Source organism: Maniola jurtina, chromosome 25 (assembly GCF_905333055.1).
Source record: "Maniola jurtina chromosome 25, ilManJurt1.1, whole genome shotgun sequence".
Classification (NCBI taxonomy): Eukaryota; Metazoa; Arthropoda; class Insecta; order Lepidoptera; family Nymphalidae; genus Maniola; species Maniola jurtina.
Genome location: NC_060053.1, coordinates 1598431 through 1622024, shown reverse-complemented (window position 1 = coordinate 1622024; position 23594 = coordinate 1598431). Strand labels below are relative to the sequence as shown.

The 23594-nt window shown below is 37.7% G+C and overlaps 1 protein-coding gene across 4 annotated transcripts in view; it reads right to left on the bottom strand.

Moving 5' to 3' along the window:
- Positions 1 to 23594, bottom strand: part of LOC123878207 (rho guanine nucleotide exchange factor 11) — a 207419-nt gene that overhangs the window by 149359 nt on the left and 34466 nt on the right. Inside the window, exons 2-18 of one of the 4 annotated variants that reach the window (XM_045925328.1) lie at positions 20893 to 20995; positions 20289 to 20432; positions 19615 to 19694; positions 18908 to 18998; positions 17671 to 17777; positions 13382 to 13930; positions 11947 to 12028; positions 11118 to 11248; positions 9999 to 10058; positions 9382 to 9482; positions 8295 to 8418; positions 7556 to 7619; positions 6847 to 7019; positions 6039 to 6187; positions 3570 to 3678; positions 2383 to 2494; positions 1821 to 1946 (exon numbers count right to left, since the gene is read on the bottom strand). In XM_045925328.1, coding sequence (XP_045781284.1) covers positions 1821 to 1946; positions 2383 to 2494; positions 3570 to 3678; positions 6039 to 6187; positions 6847 to 7019; positions 7556 to 7619; positions 8295 to 8418; positions 9382 to 9482; positions 9999 to 10058; positions 11118 to 11248; positions 11947 to 12028; positions 13382 to 13930; positions 17671 to 17777; positions 18908 to 18998; positions 19615 to 19694; positions 20289 to 20432; positions 20893 to 20992 — 2302 coding nt within the window. In that variant the 5' untranslated portion in view covers positions 20993 to 20995. The remainder of the gene's footprint in view (positions 1 to 1820; positions 1947 to 2382; positions 2495 to 3569; positions 3679 to 6038; positions 6188 to 6846; positions 7020 to 7555; positions 7620 to 8294; positions 8419 to 9381; positions 9483 to 9998; positions 10059 to 11117; positions 11249 to 11946; positions 12029 to 13381; positions 13931 to 17670; positions 17778 to 18907; positions 18999 to 19614; positions 19695 to 20288; positions 20433 to 20892; positions 20996 to 23594) is intronic. The other 3 variants (XM_045925330.1, XM_045925331.1, XM_045925332.1) reach the window with 3 other exon arrangements.

Sequence of the window (23594 nt, the reverse complement as noted above, 5' to 3'; positions counted from 1 at the left end):
CAAGTTATACAAGGTCAAAGATTCGTCATTTTCATACATTTTATTGATTTCTAGAAGTGCTGGGAAACATAAAATAATGTTAGATATTGCTAGAACTACTGATTTGAAGCAATCGTCATTACGACCCGAAGGCTGTGGAGCCATTATATGTCGTGTTATACAAGTTATACAAAAAATGAATATACGTTGTATAATTAATTGCAACCGATTTTATGATTTTGTTACTGTTCTGATTGTTTTATTTGAATTTGAATACACGTACAATTATTTTGACTCCCACAAAGTGCTGGATCAGCTGCAATGTGGACAAGATTCGTTTATACATACCTGGATTGTATGCGGCCTTGTAATACTAGGTGATCTCATCCAGCCATCTCCCAAACTTCTACCACTGGGATATCTCCGGCGAGCTCTGTGATGATTGCACCATTTGGTTATAAGTACTGTTCACCATAGTAACTACGGGCTTGCTTCAGTCGATAGCTGCCCAAAGCAACCTGCGTCGATTCTTCTGTGAATCTAGGAAAGTCATTGAACGGAGGATGTTAGCTTCCATAGCCTGGAAATGAGCTCTCCTTCTATTATGATTACATATTGTTTGTGATAACAAGTTCTGCTGAACTGTTTTGCTCATTGACCGTTCATGGATTACGTCAAGAAAATCACGTGCATGCACGTTGTTGTCTATCAAAACATGATAGCCGTTCAGCAATGCTGACAAAATCCTGAAATAATCGATCATGTTACTTAATGTCCGGTTACAAATCTTCAATAACCCTGAGTAAACAAAAATCTCTTCCAAAGCGAATGGTAATACCAATAAATCTAAGCTTGTTACCATTTGCCGCTGGATGGTGGAAGTGATAAACAATTGCTTTAAAAGAGATTTTCGTTTGCTCTAGATTGATCAGAGTGACCGGGCATTAAGTAATGTGATCGATTATTTCAGGATCGCAGTAACATCGCTAAACAGCTATCATGTTCTGATAGACAATAACGTGTACTACAGAAGTGATTTCCTTGACAAAATCCATGAACTGGTCAATGCACAAAACAGTTTAGCAGAACTTGTTATCACACACAATAATTATAATAGAAGAAGAGCTCATTTCCAGGCTATGGAAGTCGACATCCTCCGTTCAATGACTTTCCTAGATTCACAGAAGAGTCGACGCAGGTTGCGTTGGGCAGCTATCGACTGAAGCAAGCCCGTAGTTACTATGGTGAACAGTACTTATAACCAAATGGTGCATTTATCACAGAGCTCGCCGGAGATATCCCAGTGGTAGAAGTTTGGGAGATGGCTGGATGAGATCACCTAGTATTACAAGGTCGCATACAATCCAGGTATGTATAAACGAATTTTGTCCACATTGCAGCTGATCCAGCACTTCGTGGGAGTCAAAATAATTGTACGTGTATTCAAATTCAAATAAAACAATCAGAACAGTAACAAAATCATAAAATCGGTTACAATTAATTATACAAAGTATATTCATTTTTTGTATAACTTGTATAACACGACATATAATGGTCCCACAGCCTTCGGGTCGTAATGACAATTGCTTCAAATCATTAGTTCTAGCAAATCTAACATTATTTTATGTTTCCCAGCACTTTTAGAAATCAATAAAATGTATGAAAATGACGAATCTTCGACCTTGTATAACTTGGTTCAGAGCAATCCTACAACTTTTCTGCCATATTAACTATTACTCCAAATGGCTAGTTCTAACGATCCGTACCATTTTTTTTCGTTGGCCGGCACTTTCAGAAAAGGCCCAAAAATAATGATCTCCTTTATCTAGATATGGACTCACCGATGGGCTGGTTAGGGTGTATCCTCTCCATGAACCTGGATATCCTGTTGTTGTGGTGCTCACCGTCCAAGCAGCAGCCCTCGTCCACTGCGCGGGCGCAGTGCCGGTGGACCCGTAGTTTACAGTCTGGCGAATAAAAAACCAATTAAGTTCGATCGTAGTATCGGACACGAAGGGTTCCGTACCATTTTGAAGACCTCCATGAGCAGTCACTACTTCGCTATGGTCTTATTAGTGGGAGGTCCCGGGTTCGATTCCCGGCAGGGGTTTGGAAATTTATAATTTCTAGTTACTACCCTACCAGCAAAGCCATGTCGCTGAGGGATGTAGAGAACCAAAAGGGTATGGGTTTAATAAAACCGGCCACACCCCTTCCAGGTTAGCCCGCTTCCATCTTAGACTGCATCATCACTTACCACCGGGTGAGATTGCAGTCAAGGGCTAACTTTTATCTGAATAAACAAAAACAATGTACAAGAAATAACACTTTTTAATTTTTTATCGCACGAAACAGATAGCATGTTTGTCACTAGACAATTAGTCTTAATGACGTGATAAATACCTGCGCAAACATATGCCTGCGGCGCTAAGCCTTCTATAACGAGGTCGCAGTGGTGGCAGTGGTTCACTGACGTCAGCGCTTGCAGCTGCAGGTGGTGGCCGCGAACCACGAACTGAAACAACAGACAAAATTATACCTTTTACCAACTGTTTTCTTACATCCACCGCCCACATCAAACTACGATCCATGCTAATCCATACTAAAATTATAATAATAGCTTCATTGTTTCATCATTAAAAATCCTTTTGGAATTTGCTTTTCCGAGATAAAAAGTTGCATATGTCAATTGTCGGGACGCAAGCCAGCTCTGTACCAAATCTATACTAATATTATAAAGAGGAAACCTTTGTATTTTTGTATGTTTGTAATGAATAGGTTCAAAAACTACTGGACCGATTTCAAAATTTCTTTTACCATTACTTAGAGGGATTCTTCCGAATCCGTATAGGCTATATTTTATCCCGGAAAATAGATAGGATTTTTCGTGGTAGTGAAAATTGTAGAGTAAGGCGTCGAAAAAACTGCCGTACGTTAACGATTCTCGCGAACGCTGCCTAAATGGTTAGAGATGTATGGTTGACTTCTATAGAAAAGTTTAGAACTCAATAATGCCTACAAAAAAGTCCGCGATAGTATAAACCAAACTTTTATATTTTAGCCATTATAACCACTTTTCCATAGAATAAAAGTAATTAAAATTATTAGCCTATGTTTATTGATCATATTATCGTCAAATACTAATCCTTATCCAAATAAACTATTTATTGAGCAAGATTGTTTCAATAGCTATAAATTACTTTTTATTTTATTCCAATCGGACAATCCATTCAAAAGATATTACGAATTTAAAATTGTAATTGGTATTAAAATGAATGATGGTGTCGCACGACTGCACGGGGAAACCGCAGGGGTTCAGAGAGCTTAAAAAATAAATGTCCATCCGTGCGAAGCCGGGGCGGGTCGCTAGTTTAATATAAATCGGTTTAACGGATGGGTCTTTGAGAATCCCATCTCAACTCTTCGATTTTCTGGGATAAAAAGTAGCCTATGTCCCCGGGATCTAAACTAACTCTGTAACCAACAAAGTCGGTTAAACGGTTGGGCCGTGAAAAGCTAGCAGACAGACAGACAGACACACTTTCGCATTTATAATACTAAGTATGGAAGTATGGATGCATGCTACTTACGGGTTGGGGGTTTTGCTTGGCGATCTGCTTGAGGCGTTGCTTGTACGGCTTGTCGCGTTGTAAAAAGGACGCGCGGGCGCCCCCCGCCGCCGCCGCTACCGAAGACGGTCTGGGAACAACATAATATAACTGTATTTTACATAATCTAAATATGTACAAGTGTAAATTAAAAATTTATAACACCCCCCGACAAGTGAAGGTTACAGTAACTAGAAAAGAGCTGATAACTTTCAAACGGCTGAACCGATTTTCTTGGATTATAGCTAAGAACACTCTCGATCAAGCCACCTTTCAAAGAAAAAACCGACATAGCTCAACGGGTTGCTAAGCTGAAGTGGCAATGGGCAAGGTCTACATAGATCAAAAAACCGATAAATGTTGGAGTCCCAACGTGCTAGACGTCGCACCAGACTTCTCAGAAACAGATTAATTGTTTGAAATGTTCTTACTTCTTTTTCTTCTTAGTACTGGGCGACTGCCACCATTTTTTTCTGATTTCCTTCGCGTCCAGTTCACTTATTTCATATAAATTAACGTTTACCATATTCATAGTGCGTCAATACACTACACTTTAAAAGTTTAATCCAAATGTATTCAATAGTTCAGAACATACGCGATACATGTATATATGATGTATGTTATTTCCTTAATTTTAGAAACTATATTAATAAATGACTCAATAGGAAAATCACTAACTTTAATAACCGAGATGAGTTATGAATAAAGTTTACTTAAACTGAAGTTTATTTAAATTTCTATAATAACAAAACAATGCCTAGACCAATTTAAAAAAAAAATACTTTGGACCACAGATATATTCTCTTTGGACTAAGAATTTAGCACCTTCGCGGATGGATTTTGTACAACTCGCTAGGCAGATGACGAAGTTTTGGATTTGGACTAAGTGCTGTCAACAGTCCTGAGGGTTGGTTATGCCAATCGCAATTTGCCAGCGTTTTGGTTTTGGACTCCATGCCATTTATTTATCCATATTATTATTATGAATGCGAACGTGCGTCTGTCTATCTGTTACTTTACGGCCTATGTGCTTAACCAATTTTGACGGATGGATATGGGACAAAGAGTTCCCACAGCCTTTTTAGAAATTTAAATCCACGCGGACGAAATCAAGGGCATTATATTATATTTTATATGAAATTTTGATAAGTAAGTGTAAAATAATCTCTTAACACAGAATTCTAAATCAAAATAAATTTTCTTAATAGGAATCACTGAACTTTGAAACACGTTCAATAAAACACTTATCAGGGTTACTTAAGTACACTAAAAGATCAGTCCAATACCGGTTGCTTTTAAGTTTAACACGACACGACAAAATCAAACGATCGATTGCTTTCGCCTAAAATCTACACTTTCGAACACTAAAAACGCGAAAAAAGAACACGATTCCTTATTTTTTGTCCTAAATAAGTATAGGTCTTTTGGTTTTTCAACCACCATCCACCAAACTGTCACACAATCGTCAACCGTTTTAACAAACTAACAAACAACGTTCAAGTTCTAACACGGTAAGCGTAATTTTATTTTTACCCACATTTACATTTTATATCAACTGTAACCAACTAACGCTTGTTAGTTATGATTCACGGAGAACTATTCGAGATAATGCAAACAATTATTGCATTGTATTATTAATTTATTATTAGTTTAACTGTTTCAAACTTCCGTACAAGTAAAGACTATATTATTGTTCTAATCTATGCAAATAATGTAATACTGAAGTGTAATATGTTTGTGATTTCGAAAAACTGCATTTTAACAGGGATCTCTCCGTCACTCGCTTCATACAATCGTAGTTCCAATTTCATTTGAATATTAAGCAACCAAAGTCCATGAAATGCAGACATATTCTAGAAACTAATATCTGTGTCTGTGGTGTTTTAGATTTTTCTAAAAATATGTAGTTTTAAAATTACAGGGGCTCAAAGATTTGTATGTAAATTTTTAAGACCGCGTAACTTTGAAACCGAATATTTTAACAGAAATCTGGAACCCACTTCATGAAGCCCTCGGCAACCTGGGTTCTGGGTAACTCGGCGTCTGGAGCGAGCATGGATGGCTGGAGTGAAGACTTCGGTGGGGAGGGACAACGCGCGCACAATAGATAAAAATGTTTATGTGCGGAAACCAGACCAGAGAGAAACAAGTGTAAATTAATAAAAATTTATAACACCCCCGACAAGTGAAGGTTACAGTAACTAGAAAAGAGCTGATAACTTTCAAACAGCTGAACCGATTTTCTTGGATTATAGCTAAGAACACTCTCGATCATGCCACCTTTCCAACAAAAAAAAACTAGCTACGATTCCACAGTCAGATACACACGTCAAACTTATAACACCCCTCTTTTTGGGTCGGGGGTTTAAAAAGAAAAAGAGTTATCGCTTTGATGAAGCGGGCTCTTAGATGGAAAACCTAACCTGGAAGGAGTTCGGTAGTTTCACTCACCGGCAATGCAAGCACAGCGCGGCGGCAACCAACGCAGCAACCAAAGCATTATGAGCCTCAGGCGACGAGGCGCCTCCGCATCCCCCGCATCCCGAGCTGGCCACGGCGCTGAGGCGCTGGCACATCAGACGCTCCACCACCACCAGTTCCTGAGGGAGAATAAGTTGCATGAGCTGTGAAGTCAATACAACATTTTAGGCAAGCGCGCTCCATATTAGGCTGCATCATCACTTATCAGCAGGTGTAATTGCAGCCAAGCGTTAGTCTATAATTTAAAAAAAGTTGATGTTAGGGAAAATGCCGATAGAAATGCGTGTACATTTACTTACTTATACACAAGATCATCACCCATAATACAAAAATGTGTTTGTTCAGTATGTCCTTCAATCACACCTTCAATGGCGCAACGCGCGGGTCGACGCTTTTTTTTTTGAATGAATATAGTTAAAAAATCGTGGATTGACATAAGCTTTTTTTTATCCCACAAAATGAAGAATTCCTACAGATTTTTAAAGAACTAAATCCATACGAAAGAAGTGGTCCGTAAAATCGTACAAGAAATAACGATTTTTAATTTTTTTTTAATTTTCATTGCAGCCATTTTGAATTTTCTATTATTTGTTGTTATAGCGATAATAGATTCTTTGAAAATCTCAACTCTTTACCAATTACGGTTCACAAGATACAGCCCGCTGACAGACAAACAGACGGACGGACGGCTTAGGGACCCTATTGGTCCCTATGGCACCGTTGGGTATGGTGCCCTAAAAAGGTGCAAGTGGGTGCAAAATTGAAAAAGATTATTTACCTGTGCTTTGTCCACATCGCATCTCTCCAGCACAGCATCCTCGGGTCCATATAACGTGCCAAGTCCCACTTGTCTCTTAACCTGGAACTCACTGAGTTGCCTCGCCAGCTCGTCTTTGGCCTGCCGTCGAGCTTTCCGAAACACGTTCCGTAATAGTTCTTCTTTATCGTATTCTGTGACAGACAAACAATATGACCAACTTTTAAGAGGGGTCTCTCCGTCACTCGCTTCATACAAACGTAGTTCCAATTTCATTTGAATATTAAGCAACCAAAGTCCATGAAATTTTGCAGACATATTCTAGAAACTAGTATCTATGCCTGTGGTTTTCCAGATTTCTGTGAAAATATTCGGTTTCAAAGTTACGCGGTCTTAAAAATTTACATACAAATCTTTGAGCCCCTGTAATTTTAAAACTACATATTTTTAGAAAAATCTAAAACACCCCAGATATGGATATTAGTTTCTAGAATATGTCTCGGAGAGCCCTGTTAAGGTGGATGCGACGAGTCTGCCCGCGAAATTCAAATTTAATTTGGTTTTTCGCTGTAAACTAATACGACAACGTAGGCTTATGGCATTTTAATTGCGCCTATGGCAGTATCATCCTCACAGGTTTATATAAAAAGGTCCAGTTTAAGAAATTAGCTATCATCATCATCATCAGCCTGTGGACATCTTATTTTTATGAATAAAATAATAGACTCACCATTAACTAAAACATGCTCGATTTCATTCGCCATGTTTTCATCCACGCCATTCAATTGTAATACCTAAAACAAAAGTACTTCCCATCACAAATTATAAATCAGCAATAAACAGTAGTGTTTCATAAATTAACTAAGGTAAATTCCTTTTAAAGAATATAATAAATATGTTAAAAATAACAAAATATTAAATTAACATCAAACAAGGCATCATGTCCATATGACTAAGCGAGACAAAGTAAAATAATGGACAGAAAATGCAATATACATTTTGAGCCCTTTCAAAACCACATAAAATTTCGTCAAAAAAGATGGTTAACCAACACAAAACACGAAATTCGTGACGTTTTACCTCGACTCACACTCATTCGAGGAACCTCATTATTTCCTTGCTAGCTCACGCCCGCGTCGTCGTCCGCCTGGATTTAGATTTTTCAAAATCCCGTAGGAACTCTAGGATTTTCCGGGATAAAAAGTATCTTATGTGTTAATCCAGTGTATAATAATCTATCTCCATTCCGGATTTCCGCTAAATCCGTTCAGTAGTTTTTGCGTGAAAACGTAACAAACATACATACATAAACATACATACAAACTTTCGCCTTCATAATATTAGTGTGATACAACTTCGAGGTTCATTTGAATCATTCCTTGAGGCTCCCTCGAGGAGCTATCGAAGTCCCTCAAATCAAGTTCTGGTCTTATGACGCAGTTAGACCCTGATCAGAGGAAGTAACTTACCGCATTGGGCATAAGGAAGGTGGATTGTATCTCGTATGCCCAGCGCCTTAGAGTGTGTGTGGTGACGCCCGCGGCGGACCGATACGAATCCGTTAGTACTAGCAGCAGACTTGCGCACGCGCATCTGTAAACAGGCAAACATGTAAACAAACATAGATATGTCATACAACATGACAAAAATGAGGTATGTAAGTATGAAGTACCAGAGTTAGTGCCATTTTTTTATTATTGTCATTTCAAATAGGTTTCAATCCCATATATTATATACTAGCGACCCGCGCTGGCTTCGCACGGGTGGACATTTATTTTTTCTATTTTCCGGGATAAAATATAGCCTATACGGATTCGGAAGAATCCCTCTAAGTAATGGTAAAAGAAATTTTGAAATTGGTCCAGTAGTTTTTGAGCCTATTCAAAAATACAAAGGTTTCCTCTTTATAATATTAGTATAGATGTAATCCTTACTTAATATTATAAATGCAAAAGTAATGCTGTCTGTCTGTGTGTTACGCAATCACGCCTAAACTACTAAACCGTTTAAATGAAATTTGGTACAGAGATAGTCTAACTGTAGAGCCTGAGAAAGGACAAGGTCTGTAAGGGATTCAAATAGGGGATGAAAGTTTGTATGGAAATTACGTCACTTTTAAAGCTAGAAGCTTGAAACTTATTTTTTAAGCTTTCTATTAGATATAAATAAATACAAAACTCAGTTTGTAAAAAATTTACCCTATAGGGCGTAAAAATACGGATGAAAGAGTGTGATGACGTCGGCAAAAAAGCTTACGACTAAATAAAAACATAGAAGAAATAAGCTATTTGCAGTGAAATACTGTAAAATAGCTTATTTTAATGTACGTAAGTGTTTTATTTTCAAAATAATTAGCCTAAAAATTAAAAATGCTGCCGCAAAAACTATTCTACGCGGACGAAGTCGCGGGCACCTCATTCATCAAAATCGGCCCAGTAGTTAAGGCGCTACGGTGGAACACACAGAATCTAGATACAAACATACATACATAAACTGCTAAAATCATAACCCTTCCTTTTGGCTTTGCCGCAGTCGGGTAAAAAAAAAACAAATTACCTTCGTTCTCCCAACAACCAGTTGATGAGCACAGCCGTTCTCGCTTTAGACTCTCGAACTGAACGAAGATTCGAGAATAAACCCGAGTATGTGGAGTTGTCCTGCAAACAATAACAATACATTATCATTTCAACCAATCACCGGCCCACTACTGAGCACATGTCTCCTTTCAGAATTAGAAGAGCTTTTATCAACTTGAGAATTTTGAATTTCACACTGGAATTCATAGTCAATATAGGAGCTTCTTTAGGGGGCCATTCAGAGGACGACGTGTCATATTCAACCTTTATGAAATGCATTAAGGTTGAATATATTAGTTAGAAATATCAAAGAGACCCCTACAGGATTCTTAAAGGCCCATCCGTTTAACTGATTTATATGAAATTTGGGTCAGTTCTAGGTCAAGTCTGGCATAGGCAACTTTTTCCCCAGCAAAATGTAAGAGTTCCCAACAGATGTTTAAAAACTTAAACCCACGCGGACGAAGTCGTGGGCATCATCTAGTTTTAAATACATATTAAAAACTGAATTGTAAGTTGATATGCCAGTCAGTCTATCGTTCAAACTAACTAACTAATTACGTACTAAATATTACTCATATTTTAAAACGTGCTTACCGACGCGGGCGAGTCATCTTCTTCCATTGATATTATGGCTCTCTGAGGGTCCGCGCACGGCTGAAAAAAATAAAAGCCGACTGCGGTTAACACGTATGATATTTAGCGACATTTGCAAATCATGAAAAGTGGTAGATTATTTTGACAAATTCAACGGCACTTGTAAAAAGTTTATTTGAATAAAAATCTATTCTATTCTATTCAAAAAAACCGGGCAAGCGTGAGTCAGACTCACACTAAAAGGGTTCTGTATTATCATACAAGATAATACAATGCACTTTTTAATTTTTTGGCATGCCAGCTATTTTGAAATTTTCATTTGTTGTTATTCGTGTTTCACACTTTGTAAAGATTTAAAAAGCTATTACATAGGTATACAAGGAGCAGAATTTGATGTCGATTACGAGATGATATGAGACGAGTTTTTCTTACACAATCAAGGGGCTCGCAGGAAATCGTCACGTACGTCTGTATGAATTCACCTAGTTTATTACCTATTTTTAAAACCCCCGACCCAAAAAGAGGGGTGTTATAAGTTTGACGTGTGTATCTGTGTATCTGTGTATCTGTGTATCTGTCTGTGGCATCGTAGCGCCTAAACGAATGAACCGATTTTAATTTAGTTTTTTTGTTTGAAAGGTGGCTTGATCGAGAGTGTTCTTAGCTATAATCTAAAAAAATTGGTTCAGCCGTTTAAGAGTTATCAGCTCTTTTCTAGTTTTCTTGTAGAAAAGAAGGTTAGATAAACGTTAGGTTCTTAATATTATGTCAATAGACAAATGTCAAGCTGTCAAGATGGACGTTGCCTAAATACATAATTATTTATTTGAAAATGATGTTTTGGTAAACTCAAATACTTTGGATCGTCGGGGGTGTTATAAATTTTTAATTTACACTTGTTCAAAGTAAGATTACCTACTATACAAAGTGGGGTATCAACTATTATATGAAAGGTATGTACCAACTTGTGCTTCTAAAACAGATTTTTATAGTTATTATATTATATTTTATAAAGTTTTTAGTTTTAGGTTCATTGGTCTAGTATTAATATTTTTGTTAATAAATATATACCTACTTTCGAGCTTAAAAAAAATACCTATACATGTGAATGTTACGTACCTGTGCCCTCATGGCGGGATGTGCGGGGTGCGGGTAGGGCGGCGGGGGCGTGCCGGGGGGCGGGGTTCCGCGGGACCACGCCTCCTTCTCTCCCGCGTGCGTCAAACAACTCTGATCTGCAAACACAAGCCCTATATTGTATAGAAGCAGGCGTCACTTTGCGGAATTCCATGATATACAAGGAACCAAAAGCTTTTTCCATAATGATATTATAAATGCGAAAGTGTTTCTATCTGTCTGTCTATCTTTCTGTCTGATAGCTTTTCACAGCCCAGCAATTTAACCGATTTCGATGAAAATGTTACTAATTTCCGATTAATAATACCGATTTCGATGTAAATGATGAAAACAGAGTTAGCTTGCATCCGGGGGACGGACATAGGCTACTTTTAATCCCGGAAAGTAGAGTTCCCACGGGATTTTTAAAAACCTAAATCCACGCGGACGAAGTCGCGTGTATCATCTAGTTTGCTATAATCCGCTAAACCAGACAAATCTGTATGGTGCAACATGCGGCATGGGAATGCACCGCCCTCCCACTGCTAAACATGCAGGAAAAGCCAGCCACCAAGCAAGCAATACGCACCACCACCACGCAGCACCACACAAATCCCAAAACGTACCGCGGATTATAGCAATTTAAACCTTTGACTCCTTATACAAGCCCTATACTTGAATGGAACGGAAAAGAAAACACAATCTGGGAAAAAACATATTCCATAAAAAATTAATGTTTTATAGTCAAAAATATACTTCATCATCATCAGCTTGTGGACGTCCACTGTTGGACATAGGCCTTCCCTACTATACACTAGTAAAATATTCTTACTCCTTGGTAACTCATGGTCCAAATGTTCAGGGGATGACTGACTCCGGACATGAAGCACTGGTACTCCGCTTCGATTGTCTGTCTGTACAAGAACAATATAACATAACATTAATTATTTTCTTTAATTTCACGTTACTCCACGTTTTTTTATCTATTTAAAAGAAAAATGTTGATGAGCTAATTTTATATTTTATTCACTATAGGCTCACACTTGACCACAATCACACCTGATGAGAAGTGATGATGTGGCCTACGCGCGTTTGCCTAGGTGCCTATTCATTCTTGTTCTAAAGATATCCATATTATAATTGGTAGGAAACACTGCAAAGTACACTGCAGTACATTTTTGCAAATTATCTTTCTTTATTTTCACTCTTTGCGTCGTAAAAGCGGTCAAACATATTTCTATAATGTTAAAGATTAGGTTGCGTAAAATGGGACAAAACAAACAAATTCGTACTTATAGTACGCGACAGGTCAAGATGGCAACCGGGGTGGGGACGCCCCGCACACCCCCCCGCATTAACCCGCTGTGGGTGAGCGCGGGTGAGCAGGGCGCCTCCCCCCGCCTCGTATCTCGATTGCCATCTAAATCTGTCCCGTACTAGTTATAGTTAGTTACTAACAAGGTCAGGATTATTTTTAGAAAAATTAAATCACATAGGCAGTCGAGACAAACAGAAATATGTTATACACACATTTTATTATTATATTATAAGATTTAAAAAAAAATATAGTACTTAAATAGTCAGGATAGTATTTTGGGATTTAAAATTACTTCTATTCTATGTTAGCAAATGGTGTAACTACTATCAATTCTAGTAAAGTTTTAGCTAAATTAAAATCAAGAAAAGCTGTAGCGGCGAAAAATTTAATGAAAAGTGATTCTAATGGCAGTGATTAGAAAAAAAATCTTTAAAAAAAATTATTTAAATAAAAATTTCTAGAAATATACAGGAAGATATTTCTAGAAACTTTTAATAACCAAACAAGTTTACTGATTGAGCCCAGAAGTAAGTTTTTACTGGTAGTAGTTTTATATTTCAAAAATATCCTCAAAGTGTCAAGCGTTTTTTCAACCCTATGTCAATGCACATAAAGCTGAATTTAAGTTGTGACCAAAAAGACTTAGCTGAAAAAAAATTTTACTCTTTTTGTATTTGGTGGCCCTAATAACGCTTTAAAATAAGATACTTCCAATGTTTTCTAATTTTATCAAGGCTCAATCATCAAACTTAAAGTCAGAGCATACGTAACGTACTTTCCTCGTGCCTGACGCAACAAGACGATTTCTTAAACTACTGGATAGCTAGAAAGCAGACGGGACGGGACATATCGTTCCGTACATTTTTATATGCAACTATGTCAAGCAATTGTCCCATTCCGTCCGGCACGAGAAATAACACGTTACGTATCCTATGACCTTTAAACTAACCTGCAATGGAGGCGGAGGTACGTTAACCAAGGGATAGTTCATTTGCAATGCGATTGAATTCGGTTGAGGCCCTTCCAACTCTCCATCCAAGGAATGTGATGACCTCCTGAATTTCTCCTCTCTATATGGTGGCATTGATTGGTGCATTGGGTATGGCTTCTTGTAGTATTGCTTATGTGGTGATGATGTACAAGGTTTCTGGATAGCTAGTGGGTTTATTGGTGGACTGTTCGGACTCAGAGGTATTCTCTTCGGTGGTCGTTCTATCGATCTCGGTGGTAATGGAGGTGGGCTGTTATCCAGACAAGTTGTGGGGACCATTGGCACTGTATTGTTGTGTACGTGGCGTCGTTTGTTATTGGTTTCGTCTGAATTCTGTCGGACTAATGGGGTGGTTTCTTGCTTCTGTCTCGCTTGACGGAGGTTTCTTAGGCTCTGTCCGGTTAGGTTGCTAAGGGAGCGTGGTAAACCGCTTAGGAACCCCGTGTTTTGAAGGCCGTCCTTTGCTCGCGCGAGTTTTGGCGTTGAAGGTGGTTGCACTGCTTCCGGCTAGAATGGGTGGGTTACTTTTTTGAACACATACTAAAGGTATGTTATTTAATGGGTTACCAATAAATTCAGAAGTTAGGTTGATTTCCTTTAGCATGTGTTTTCATATGAATGGAGATTTAATTCAAATCTTTTATGTATTTTTCAAGTAAAACAGATATTTTTCTATTAAAATGGACGCCAAACAGAACAGCAGTTTTGAAATTATCATCTTTTATCAAGGTGTTTTAGTTTCAAATATTTCGGTTAGTGTCATAGATTAACAGCTCAAATAAATTAATATTTTAGACAGCTTTTCTTGTTAAATCTCCATCCAAATAACATATAAAAAATTTAAACAAATCACTGTAAAATACCAATACCATATACAGCTAGGCGAAAATGAATTACCAAAAGCTAATATAAAACCATTACAATATATTGGTTTTTATCTGTTTCTATGCATTTTAAGGGTAATTTATGAAAAATTTTGAAATTTCTTCTTTTAGGAGAAATTGCTTTCAACAAAATCGCTATAAGTGTTTGTCTGTCTATCGACCTATTCATCTGTCTACCTGCACCTTTGCACGGCCTATCTGTTTAACCGACATCGACGCCACATTCGTATTAATAAACGCGAAAGTTTATCTGTCTGTCTGTTCCCCACAAATCACAACCAGATTTTGAAGTTCGGAATAGACATAATTTGCTTCCTGAAGGCTACTTTTTATCCAAACGAAGTCGCAGTTATACATCTAGTTCAATGATTTACATTTAAATAAGATTTAGAACCCTTTACATCTATGGCTTCATATCTTTTTATGAACTTTTTTAGTCATTTAAATCATGACTAACATTCCCCTTTCCCCTCCAACTAAGCGTAAAGCTTGTGCTAGGAGTGGGTACGACAATAGTGCAACGGGTGGGGTTTGAACCACCGAACTTTCGGATTTCAGTCCGCTCCTATAACCGTTGAGCTATTGAGGCTTTAACTGTACTAAACACAATAATGTTATAATAAGAAGTAGTGTAAATATTTATACAATTAACAATAAACGCGCAATTACCTCAAAATAACAAAACAACGCCACAATATATAGAAAACACGAAAATAGTAACAAATACAAACATGCATAGAAGCAGACAAAACGGAAACGCAAAGATATTATACCCAGTTATAGTCCCCAGCAATAGTTAGTGATAATTATTATTATTTAAGTCGTATTAATCATTTGCACTTTATTATAATTGGCACTGGTATGTAATATACGAATTTATTTTCGCCTTTGTTAGTGTCCGGCAAACAACTTGAACACTAAGGGTGAAGTCTATAGGGCGCACTTTAACATTGCTTAGACTTAAGAGGGGTCTCTCCGTCACTCGCTCCATACAAACCTAGTTCCAATTTCATTTGAATATTAAGCAACCAAAGTCCATGAAATTTTGCAGACATATTCTAGAAACTAATATCTATGCCTGTGGTTTTACAGATTTCTGTTAAAATATTCGGTTTCAAAGTTACGCGGTCTTAAAAATTCACATACAAATCTTTGAGCCCCTGTAATTTTAAAACTACATATTTTTAGAAAAATCTAAATCACCACAGGCACAGATATTAGTTTCTAGAATATGTCTACAAAATTTCATGGACTTTGGTTGCTTAATATTCAAGTGAAATTGGAACTAAGACTGTATGGAGTAAGTGGTGTAAGTGGAGAGTCCTGTCAAGTTTCAGTTAAAACGAGACAGATTTATGCCAGCCATATAACGCTGTCTCGTTTTAATAGTGTCTTAAGTCTGAGTAAAATCTTTGATGAACCAATCGCGTGCACGTTTTAATATTCAAGTTGTTTGCCGGGCATACATGTGTGGCTTAGAGGAACATATTATGAAACTGTTTTAGTTGTATGCAGTTAGTCAACAAGTGTAAATTAAAAATTTATAACACCCCCGACAAGTGAAGGTTACAGTAATAACTAGAAAAGAGCTGATAACTTTCAAACGGCTGGACCGATTTTCTTGGATTATAGCTAAGAACACTCTCGATCAAGCCACATTTCAAACAAAAAAAACTAAATTAAAATCGGTTCATTACTTTAGGAGCTACGGTGCCACAGACAGATACACAGATACACACGTCAAACTCATAACACCCCTCTTTTTGGGTCGGGGGTTAAAAAACATTCTATATCCCAAAACGGAGTTATTCAGCAGGTCATAAACTAATTTGACCAATACTCAAGAGTTTATTCGTAACACGTAGCGCAAACAATCTTTTTTTAATTTAAGAGCTGGACCCATATTAAAGCTTTGTATTACTATGTTTCTTGCTGATTTTCTTGCTGGTTCTTCTCGGTAGGAACGGCACTCCGAACCAGTGGTAAATTATTTAGAAAATTCAAAACTATTCTATTCTATGAGCGGACCGCCCCCCCTGACCCTGATTAGGACTACCTTTTCGAATGAACCTATATTACCTAAGTATTTTACTGTACTTACGTAATGAAGTGATCCAAGAACAATAAAGTTTCAAAATAAAAACGATCCACCAGTAATTTTTAATTGGTCCCAACTAAGGATCTTAATTACCATTTATATAAAACTACATAATATAGATATCTAAGCCACAGGCCACACTGACGCAATAAAAAACAATCAAATCACAAAATGATGAAAATATGAAGAAAAAAAAACTAAACAATTGCTGCAACACATTGACAACTGCGCTTTGCGAAAGTGACGAACTTAAAAGTGAGCAATTATATACTTGATTGATATAATATGATGATTTTATTTGAGCTAGTGAATATAACATGAACTATTTGAAGTGTGTCTACATTTTGAGATTGTATGTTGGTGGATTGATAACATGTATGTATTTTTTTTGTTGAGTTTAAAGGGTAACAGCAACAAGGGAAAATAAAAATTTATAACACCCCCGACAAGTGAAGGTTACAGTAACTAGAAAAGAGCTGATAACTTTCAAACGGCTGAACCGATTTTCTTGGATTATAGCTAAGAACACTCTCTATCAAGCCACCTCTCAAACAAAAAAAAACTAAATTAAAATCGGTTCATTCGTTTAGGCGCTACGATGCCACAGACAGATACACAGATACACGCGTCAAACTTATAAGATCCCTCTTTTTGGGTCGGGGGTTAAAAATGAATAATCAATCTATCCGTAATCTGTCGATGAAATAGGTAGCAAAGGTGTTATTTATCATAAATTGTATGGTACGAGTATTTTTTGACAAATAATAACGTTGCTAAGTAACTTATCGACACTTTACAGATAGATTGATATTAATATCGGCCGTTAAACAATAGCATATAAGAGACAAGAGTGAATAGGCAACTTCTAGGCAAGCGCGCTCCATCTTAGGCTGCATCATCACTTGCCAGCAGGTCTGATTGCAGCCAAGCGCTAGTCTATAAATTAAAAAAAAAGACATGCGTAAGTGACACGTATGGTGCACTGTTAAAGCAAGTGATATTTAATTGCTTAAAACGCACATTAGCTCCGAAAGTTAGAAGTGCATGCCTGGGTTCGAACCCCAGACCGCCTAACTGAAAGGCCGACGTTTTAACCACTAGGCTATCACCGTTTGGAGGTTCTTAGATTTAGAAAAATGAAAATTACTAGTTTATTATCAATCCGAACCAACATTACCAATCAATGTAAACTAAATGTAACAAGTAACAACAACTAGTCGAGTAAAACTAGTGCTTATATCATTCTAATTAAGGTACATATTCACCTGTGAAGCGATGATGGTGTCAATCTCATGTTGTAGGGTGGAACACCGTTGCTCTGCTGATTCTAGCTGCGCTTGCTTCCTGACATCTGGTACTTTTAGTAGTTCATCTGGAAAAGAAATGCGATTTTCTTAGTAATCGTTTTTACCACCACCCCGGTGCAATGGTGAGCTAGTCTGGTGGCTTTGGCCTTGGCTAGTTACCAGCCTACTGGCAAAGATTGGCCATCAAGAAATTTAGCGTTCCAATTCTGTACAATGCCATGTAGAAACGACAAGACACTAATCTATACTAATAAATAAAATTGGAGTGTCTGTCTGTAATTTCGAAATAACTACCGCATATTAAGGTCATATGGTTATTTGAACGATACTATAACTGAATCACACGTTTTTAAAATTTTTGTCTGTCTGTCTGTCTGTCTGTTTGAAAAGGCTAATCTTGGGAACGGCTGAACCGATTTTGACGGGATTTTCACAGACAAGTAGAGAATTGACCAGGGCAGACCAGGCAGTAACATAGGCTACTTTTTTAACCGACTTTCAAAAAGGAAGTTGTGTTTTTCTACCTATGTACACCGAAATCTCCGAGATTTCTGAACCGATTTGCGTCATTTCTTTTTTAATCGATAGAGGAACTTTGCGACATTGTTTCATAAAAAATTTGGAGTCCAACTCCTCAATCCTGATGCTGCAGGGGATCTGACCAGTCCACGCGGGCGAAGCTGCGGGCATCAGCTAGTATGAATGATAAAATCAGAAGATGAATTGCAAAGTGGCACATGTTTCAAAAAACCGATAGACGATTTGTTTTGTTTCCTTGATGGGTCTTGACTTATGACATAATGTCATTGATGACAGACAGAAAGGCAGACAGACAGACAAGGAAGTGATCCTATAAGGGTTCCTTTAAAAAAATGTATGTGCGACTAAAAAGGCATTCATGTAAAAACAGAATACAAAATCGTTCCATTACCATGATCAAAATCCATACTAATATTATAAATGCGAAAGTGTGTCTGTCTGTCTGTCTGTCTGCTACACTTTCACGGCCCAACCGCTGAACCGATTTTAATGAAATTTGGATGATTTGAATGGATTTGGACTTGGGATACATCCCGGGGAAGGACATAGGCTTCTTTTTATTACGGAAAATCAAAAAGTCCCTATGGGATTGAAAAAATTGAAATCCACGCGGGCGAAGCCGCGGGCATCCTCTAGTATAATATATTTAACTCACTTCTAAGATCCCTGATGTACTTCTGTTCCTGTTCCAGCATCAATCGGACAGTGTGCGCCTTTGAAACCTCCAATTGACGCTGCTTCTCTGACTGAAATGTAAAAATTGGTGGCGATCAGAATGGTTCAGAATGGAAGTGATACAGGGAATTCAAGGACATGCACAGCCCCAAAGAAGAAAACAAGTGTAAATTAAAAATTTATAACACCCCCGACGATCCAAAGTATTTGAGTTTTCCAAAACATCATTTTCAAATAAATAATTATGTATTTAGGCAACGTCCATCTTGACAGCTTGACATTTGTCTATTGACATAATATTATGAACCTAACGGTTATCTAACCTTCTTTCCTACAAGAAAACTAGAAAAGAGCTGATAACTCTTAAACGGCTGAACCAATTTTTTTAGATTATAGCTAAGAACACTCTCGATCAAGCCACCTTTCAAACAAAAAAAACTAAATTAAAATCGGTTCATTCGTTTAGGCGCTACGATGCCACAGACAGATACACAGATACACAGACACACAGATACACAGATACACACGTCAAACTTATAACACCCCTCTTTTTGGGTCGGGGGTTAATAACAAAAATAGCACCAATTTCATATATTAAATACAAATAATACGTAAATACATGTATTGAGCCGACGCCCTTCATGTTTGTGGCCGAGCCAACTTTACGGATATTCGGTTGATACTTACATTTACTGGGACAGGTCCTGTGATGGGCGTTTTGTGTCGCGAACTGTTCTGTTGTACTGTTAGCACGGTGCTGGGGTTGGCTGGAGAATGAAGAAATAAAACTTTCAGGCTGAGATCTATAAAGCGCACTTTGACTTTGCTCAGACTTAAGACACTGTTAAAACGAGACAGCGTTATACTGCTCGCATAAATCTGTCTCCTTTTAACTGAAACTTAAGTCTAAGAAAAATCAAAGTGCGTACTATAGATTTCAAGCTCAGTTATTATGTAGGATAGAAGCAGGTGATACTTTGAGAAAGTCAATAATTTACAAGAAACCTAAAGCTTAATCCATACGTATATAAGCGAAAGTCATCTGTCTGTCCTGTCTGTCTGCTAGCTTTTCACAGCCCAACACTTTAACATTTAAAGATACAGAGTTAACTTACATCCTAGGGACAGACATAGGCTACTTTTTTCCCGGAAAAGTAAAGAGTTCTCACGGGATTCTCAAAGAATCATCCGTTAAACCGAGTTATATGAAAGGTGCAGAGTTAGATCACATCCCGAGGATGGACATAGGCTACTTTTTATGCCGGAAACACAAAGAGTTCCAACAGGATTTAAAAAAAACCGAAATCCACGCGGGCGAAGCCGCGGGCATCCTCTAGTAAAGAATATTTAACTTTGCTCACCTCGTATCATATGCACGACTTGCTGATGCGTGTGTTGGTGCACTGGTATGGAATCCACCCTCAGGATCCTGTCACCGGATCGCAGGCCGGCGCGCCACGCGGCGCCATGCTCTTTTACCGATTGGACATACACCGGGTTGTCACCTGTAACGTTTTATTGTTATTATTTAATAAGGAACACTTACAAACTACAATCTACATATTCTACATTCACTACATACTTATGCACCACAACTGATGTATTTCTGTATGTGTTTTAGAACGCCCGGCTTCTTATTGGTAGTCGGGGGTTCGATCCCGGGCATGCACCTCTAACTTTTCAGTTATGTGCGATTCAAGCAATTAAATATCACTTGCTTTAACGGTGAAGGAAAACATCGTGAGGAAACCTGCATACCTGAGAGTTCTCCATGTACTCAAAGGTCTGTGAAGTCTGCCAATTTGCATTAGGCCAGCGTGGCAGACTATGGCCTAAACCCTTCTGACTTTGAGAAGAGACCCGTGTTCAGTAGTGGGCCGGCAATGGGTTGATCATGCAAGTCTAAGCGAAGTCAAAGTGCACTCTATAGAGATCAGCCTTAGGGTATCTTTGAATGAGCCTTACCTGAAACCTTCATCCCATATCCGTGTTCGTCCCTGACGACGGTGACGGTGAGCAGGTCCTCGCCCGCAGGCGACACCGCCCCGCCCGCCCCGCCCAGCATCACCTGTAAAATAGAACCATTCGTCAACTTTTTGTAAGCTTCTTTCTTTTAAGAACATGATGAATGACTTTTTTAAGATTCTGTACTCGAAGGGTGCCAACATAGAGAAAGGCATCACACTAATATTATAAAGGTGAACGATTGACATGCATGTGTGTGTGTATGTTTGTTCCCCTTTACGCAAAAACTACTGGAGGCGTTTGGCTATTTGAAATGGAGATTGGTTATGCCCTGCATTAACACATAGACTACTTTTTATCCCTGAAAAGGGATTTTTAAAAATCTAACTCCGCGCGAGCGAAGTCGCGGGCATCGTCTAGTTTATAATATGGAAGGTTACAAGTTAGCCCTTGTAATAGGGTCTTGGATTGTAGTAATAAAATGGTGTGATGTTTTGTATAGCGGTGGTTTATGGGACCAGAAAATTATATAAAAATCATAATTTTCTTTATTTTTAACCCCCGACCCAAAAAGAGGGATATTATAAGTTTGACGTATGTATCTGTGTATCTGTCTGTGGCATCGTAGCGCCTAAACGAATGAACCGATTTTAATTTAGTTTTTTTGTTTGAAAGGTGGCTTGATCGAGAGTGTTCTCATCTATAATCCAAGAAAATCGGTTCAGCCGTTTGAAAGATAACCAGCTATTTTCTAGTTACTGTAACCTTCACTTGTCGGGGGTGTTATAAATTTTTAATTTACACTTGTTAACGTAAGTAATTATTAACGTCAAGCTGTACGAAAGGCGATCAATGACGTCACAAAGCGAAAAATGACAAATATTTTTTTCAATTTTTAAAAGAATAGAGTAATTTCTAGAATGAAATATTTTTAGCAGCATTTTGGTTATGTAAACAATAGGCTAAGATACTTTTTATAAAACAGTCCAAGACCCTATTGGACCGTTTTTAACCCCCGACCCAAAAAGAGGGGTGTTATAAGTTTGACGTGTGTATCTGTGTATTTGTCTGTGGCATCGTAGCGCCTAAACGAATGAACCGATTTTAATTTACTTTTTTTTTGTTTGAAAGGTGGCTTGATCGAGAGTGTTCTTAGCTATAATCCAAAAATATTGGTTCAGCCGTTTAAGTGTTATCAGCTCTTTTCTAGTTTTCTTGTAGAAAAGAAGGTTAGATAACCGTTAGGTTCATAATATTATGTCAATTGACAAATGTCAAGCTGTCAAGATGGACGTTGCCTAAATACATAATTATTTATTTGAAAATGATGTTTTGGAAAACTCAGATACTAAAGATCGTAAGCGCGGAATAGTCCAAGAAAATCAGTTCAGCCGTTTGAAAGTTATCAGGTATTTTCGGTCTTTTCTAGTTACTGTAACCTTCACTTGTCGGGGGTGTTATAAATTTTTAATTTACACTTGTATGCTATGTTATCAACGTCAAACGAATTGCAGGGAGCCGCTGGATACCGGCGGCGCAAGACCGTGGCGTGTGGAAGTCCCTACAAGAGACCTCCAGTCCAGCTGTGGACGAGTATTTATTCGTCCAAGCTGTGGACGTATATCGGTTGATAACGATGATAAAGTTATTAGGCATTTATTGGGAAACAAAACGCACGTGATAAATTGTATTCAGTGAGTGCTTAATTGTTCCACAAATGCAGAAAATACTGCGAGTCACTCCACTGTACGTGACAATTTCCAAATTACGAAACATTTTTTATTGATACACATATTTAACCATTCATTAATTCATACTTAATCACTACCCATCCTTAATACCTATGCGATGCTTAAAATGCGAATGTGTTCAAAATTCAAAATATTTTTATTCAATTAGACTTTTAAAAGTACTTTTGAATCGTCAAAAGCATCTACCACTGGTTCGGAATGCCTTTCCTACCGAGAAGAACCAGCAAGAAACTCGGCGGTTGCTCTTTTCAAAGATTTGATATACAATATTATGCCATGTGTTTATAGGTTTTTTGGTTTGTTTTTCAATCACGCCGCAATGGAGCAAATAATATTATCCGTGCGTGTCACCCTTTCCCTCAAAAGTCTAAGCGCACCTTACACCCGGAGAGGCCGAGTGAATGAATTTTGCTTTAGATACAAGATTTTTTAGTCAAAAAAGGCAAAGGGAAAATTCAAATCAACGTTTGCAATTACGTCTATTTTTCCCAAAACATTTTATAATACAAACTAAAGACATTTGATATAATTATAAGCTAAAGTGAGACAAGGCATAGATAATGGACAGATAAATGGATATCTGGCTTAATTTTAAGTCTATTACAACAAATAATAGAGTAATAATAATAGTTTGTATGGAGGAGCGCGTAAGAAGCCGCCTAAAAAAGCAGTGATGAGGCCTAGGTTGAAAACGCCTATTCACTCCTGCTTTGAAGAACAGGAATAAACGGAAAAACGTAATAAACTTTTATAGCATAGGATGTCGCATACAACACATGTGTAAATTAAAAATTTATAACAACCCCGACAAGTGAAGGTTACAGTAACTAGAAAAGAGCTGATAACTTTTAAACGGTTGAACCGATTTTCTTGAATTATAGCTAAGAACACTCTCGATCAAGCCACCTTTCAAACAAAAAAAAACTAAATTAAAATCGGTTCATTTGTTTA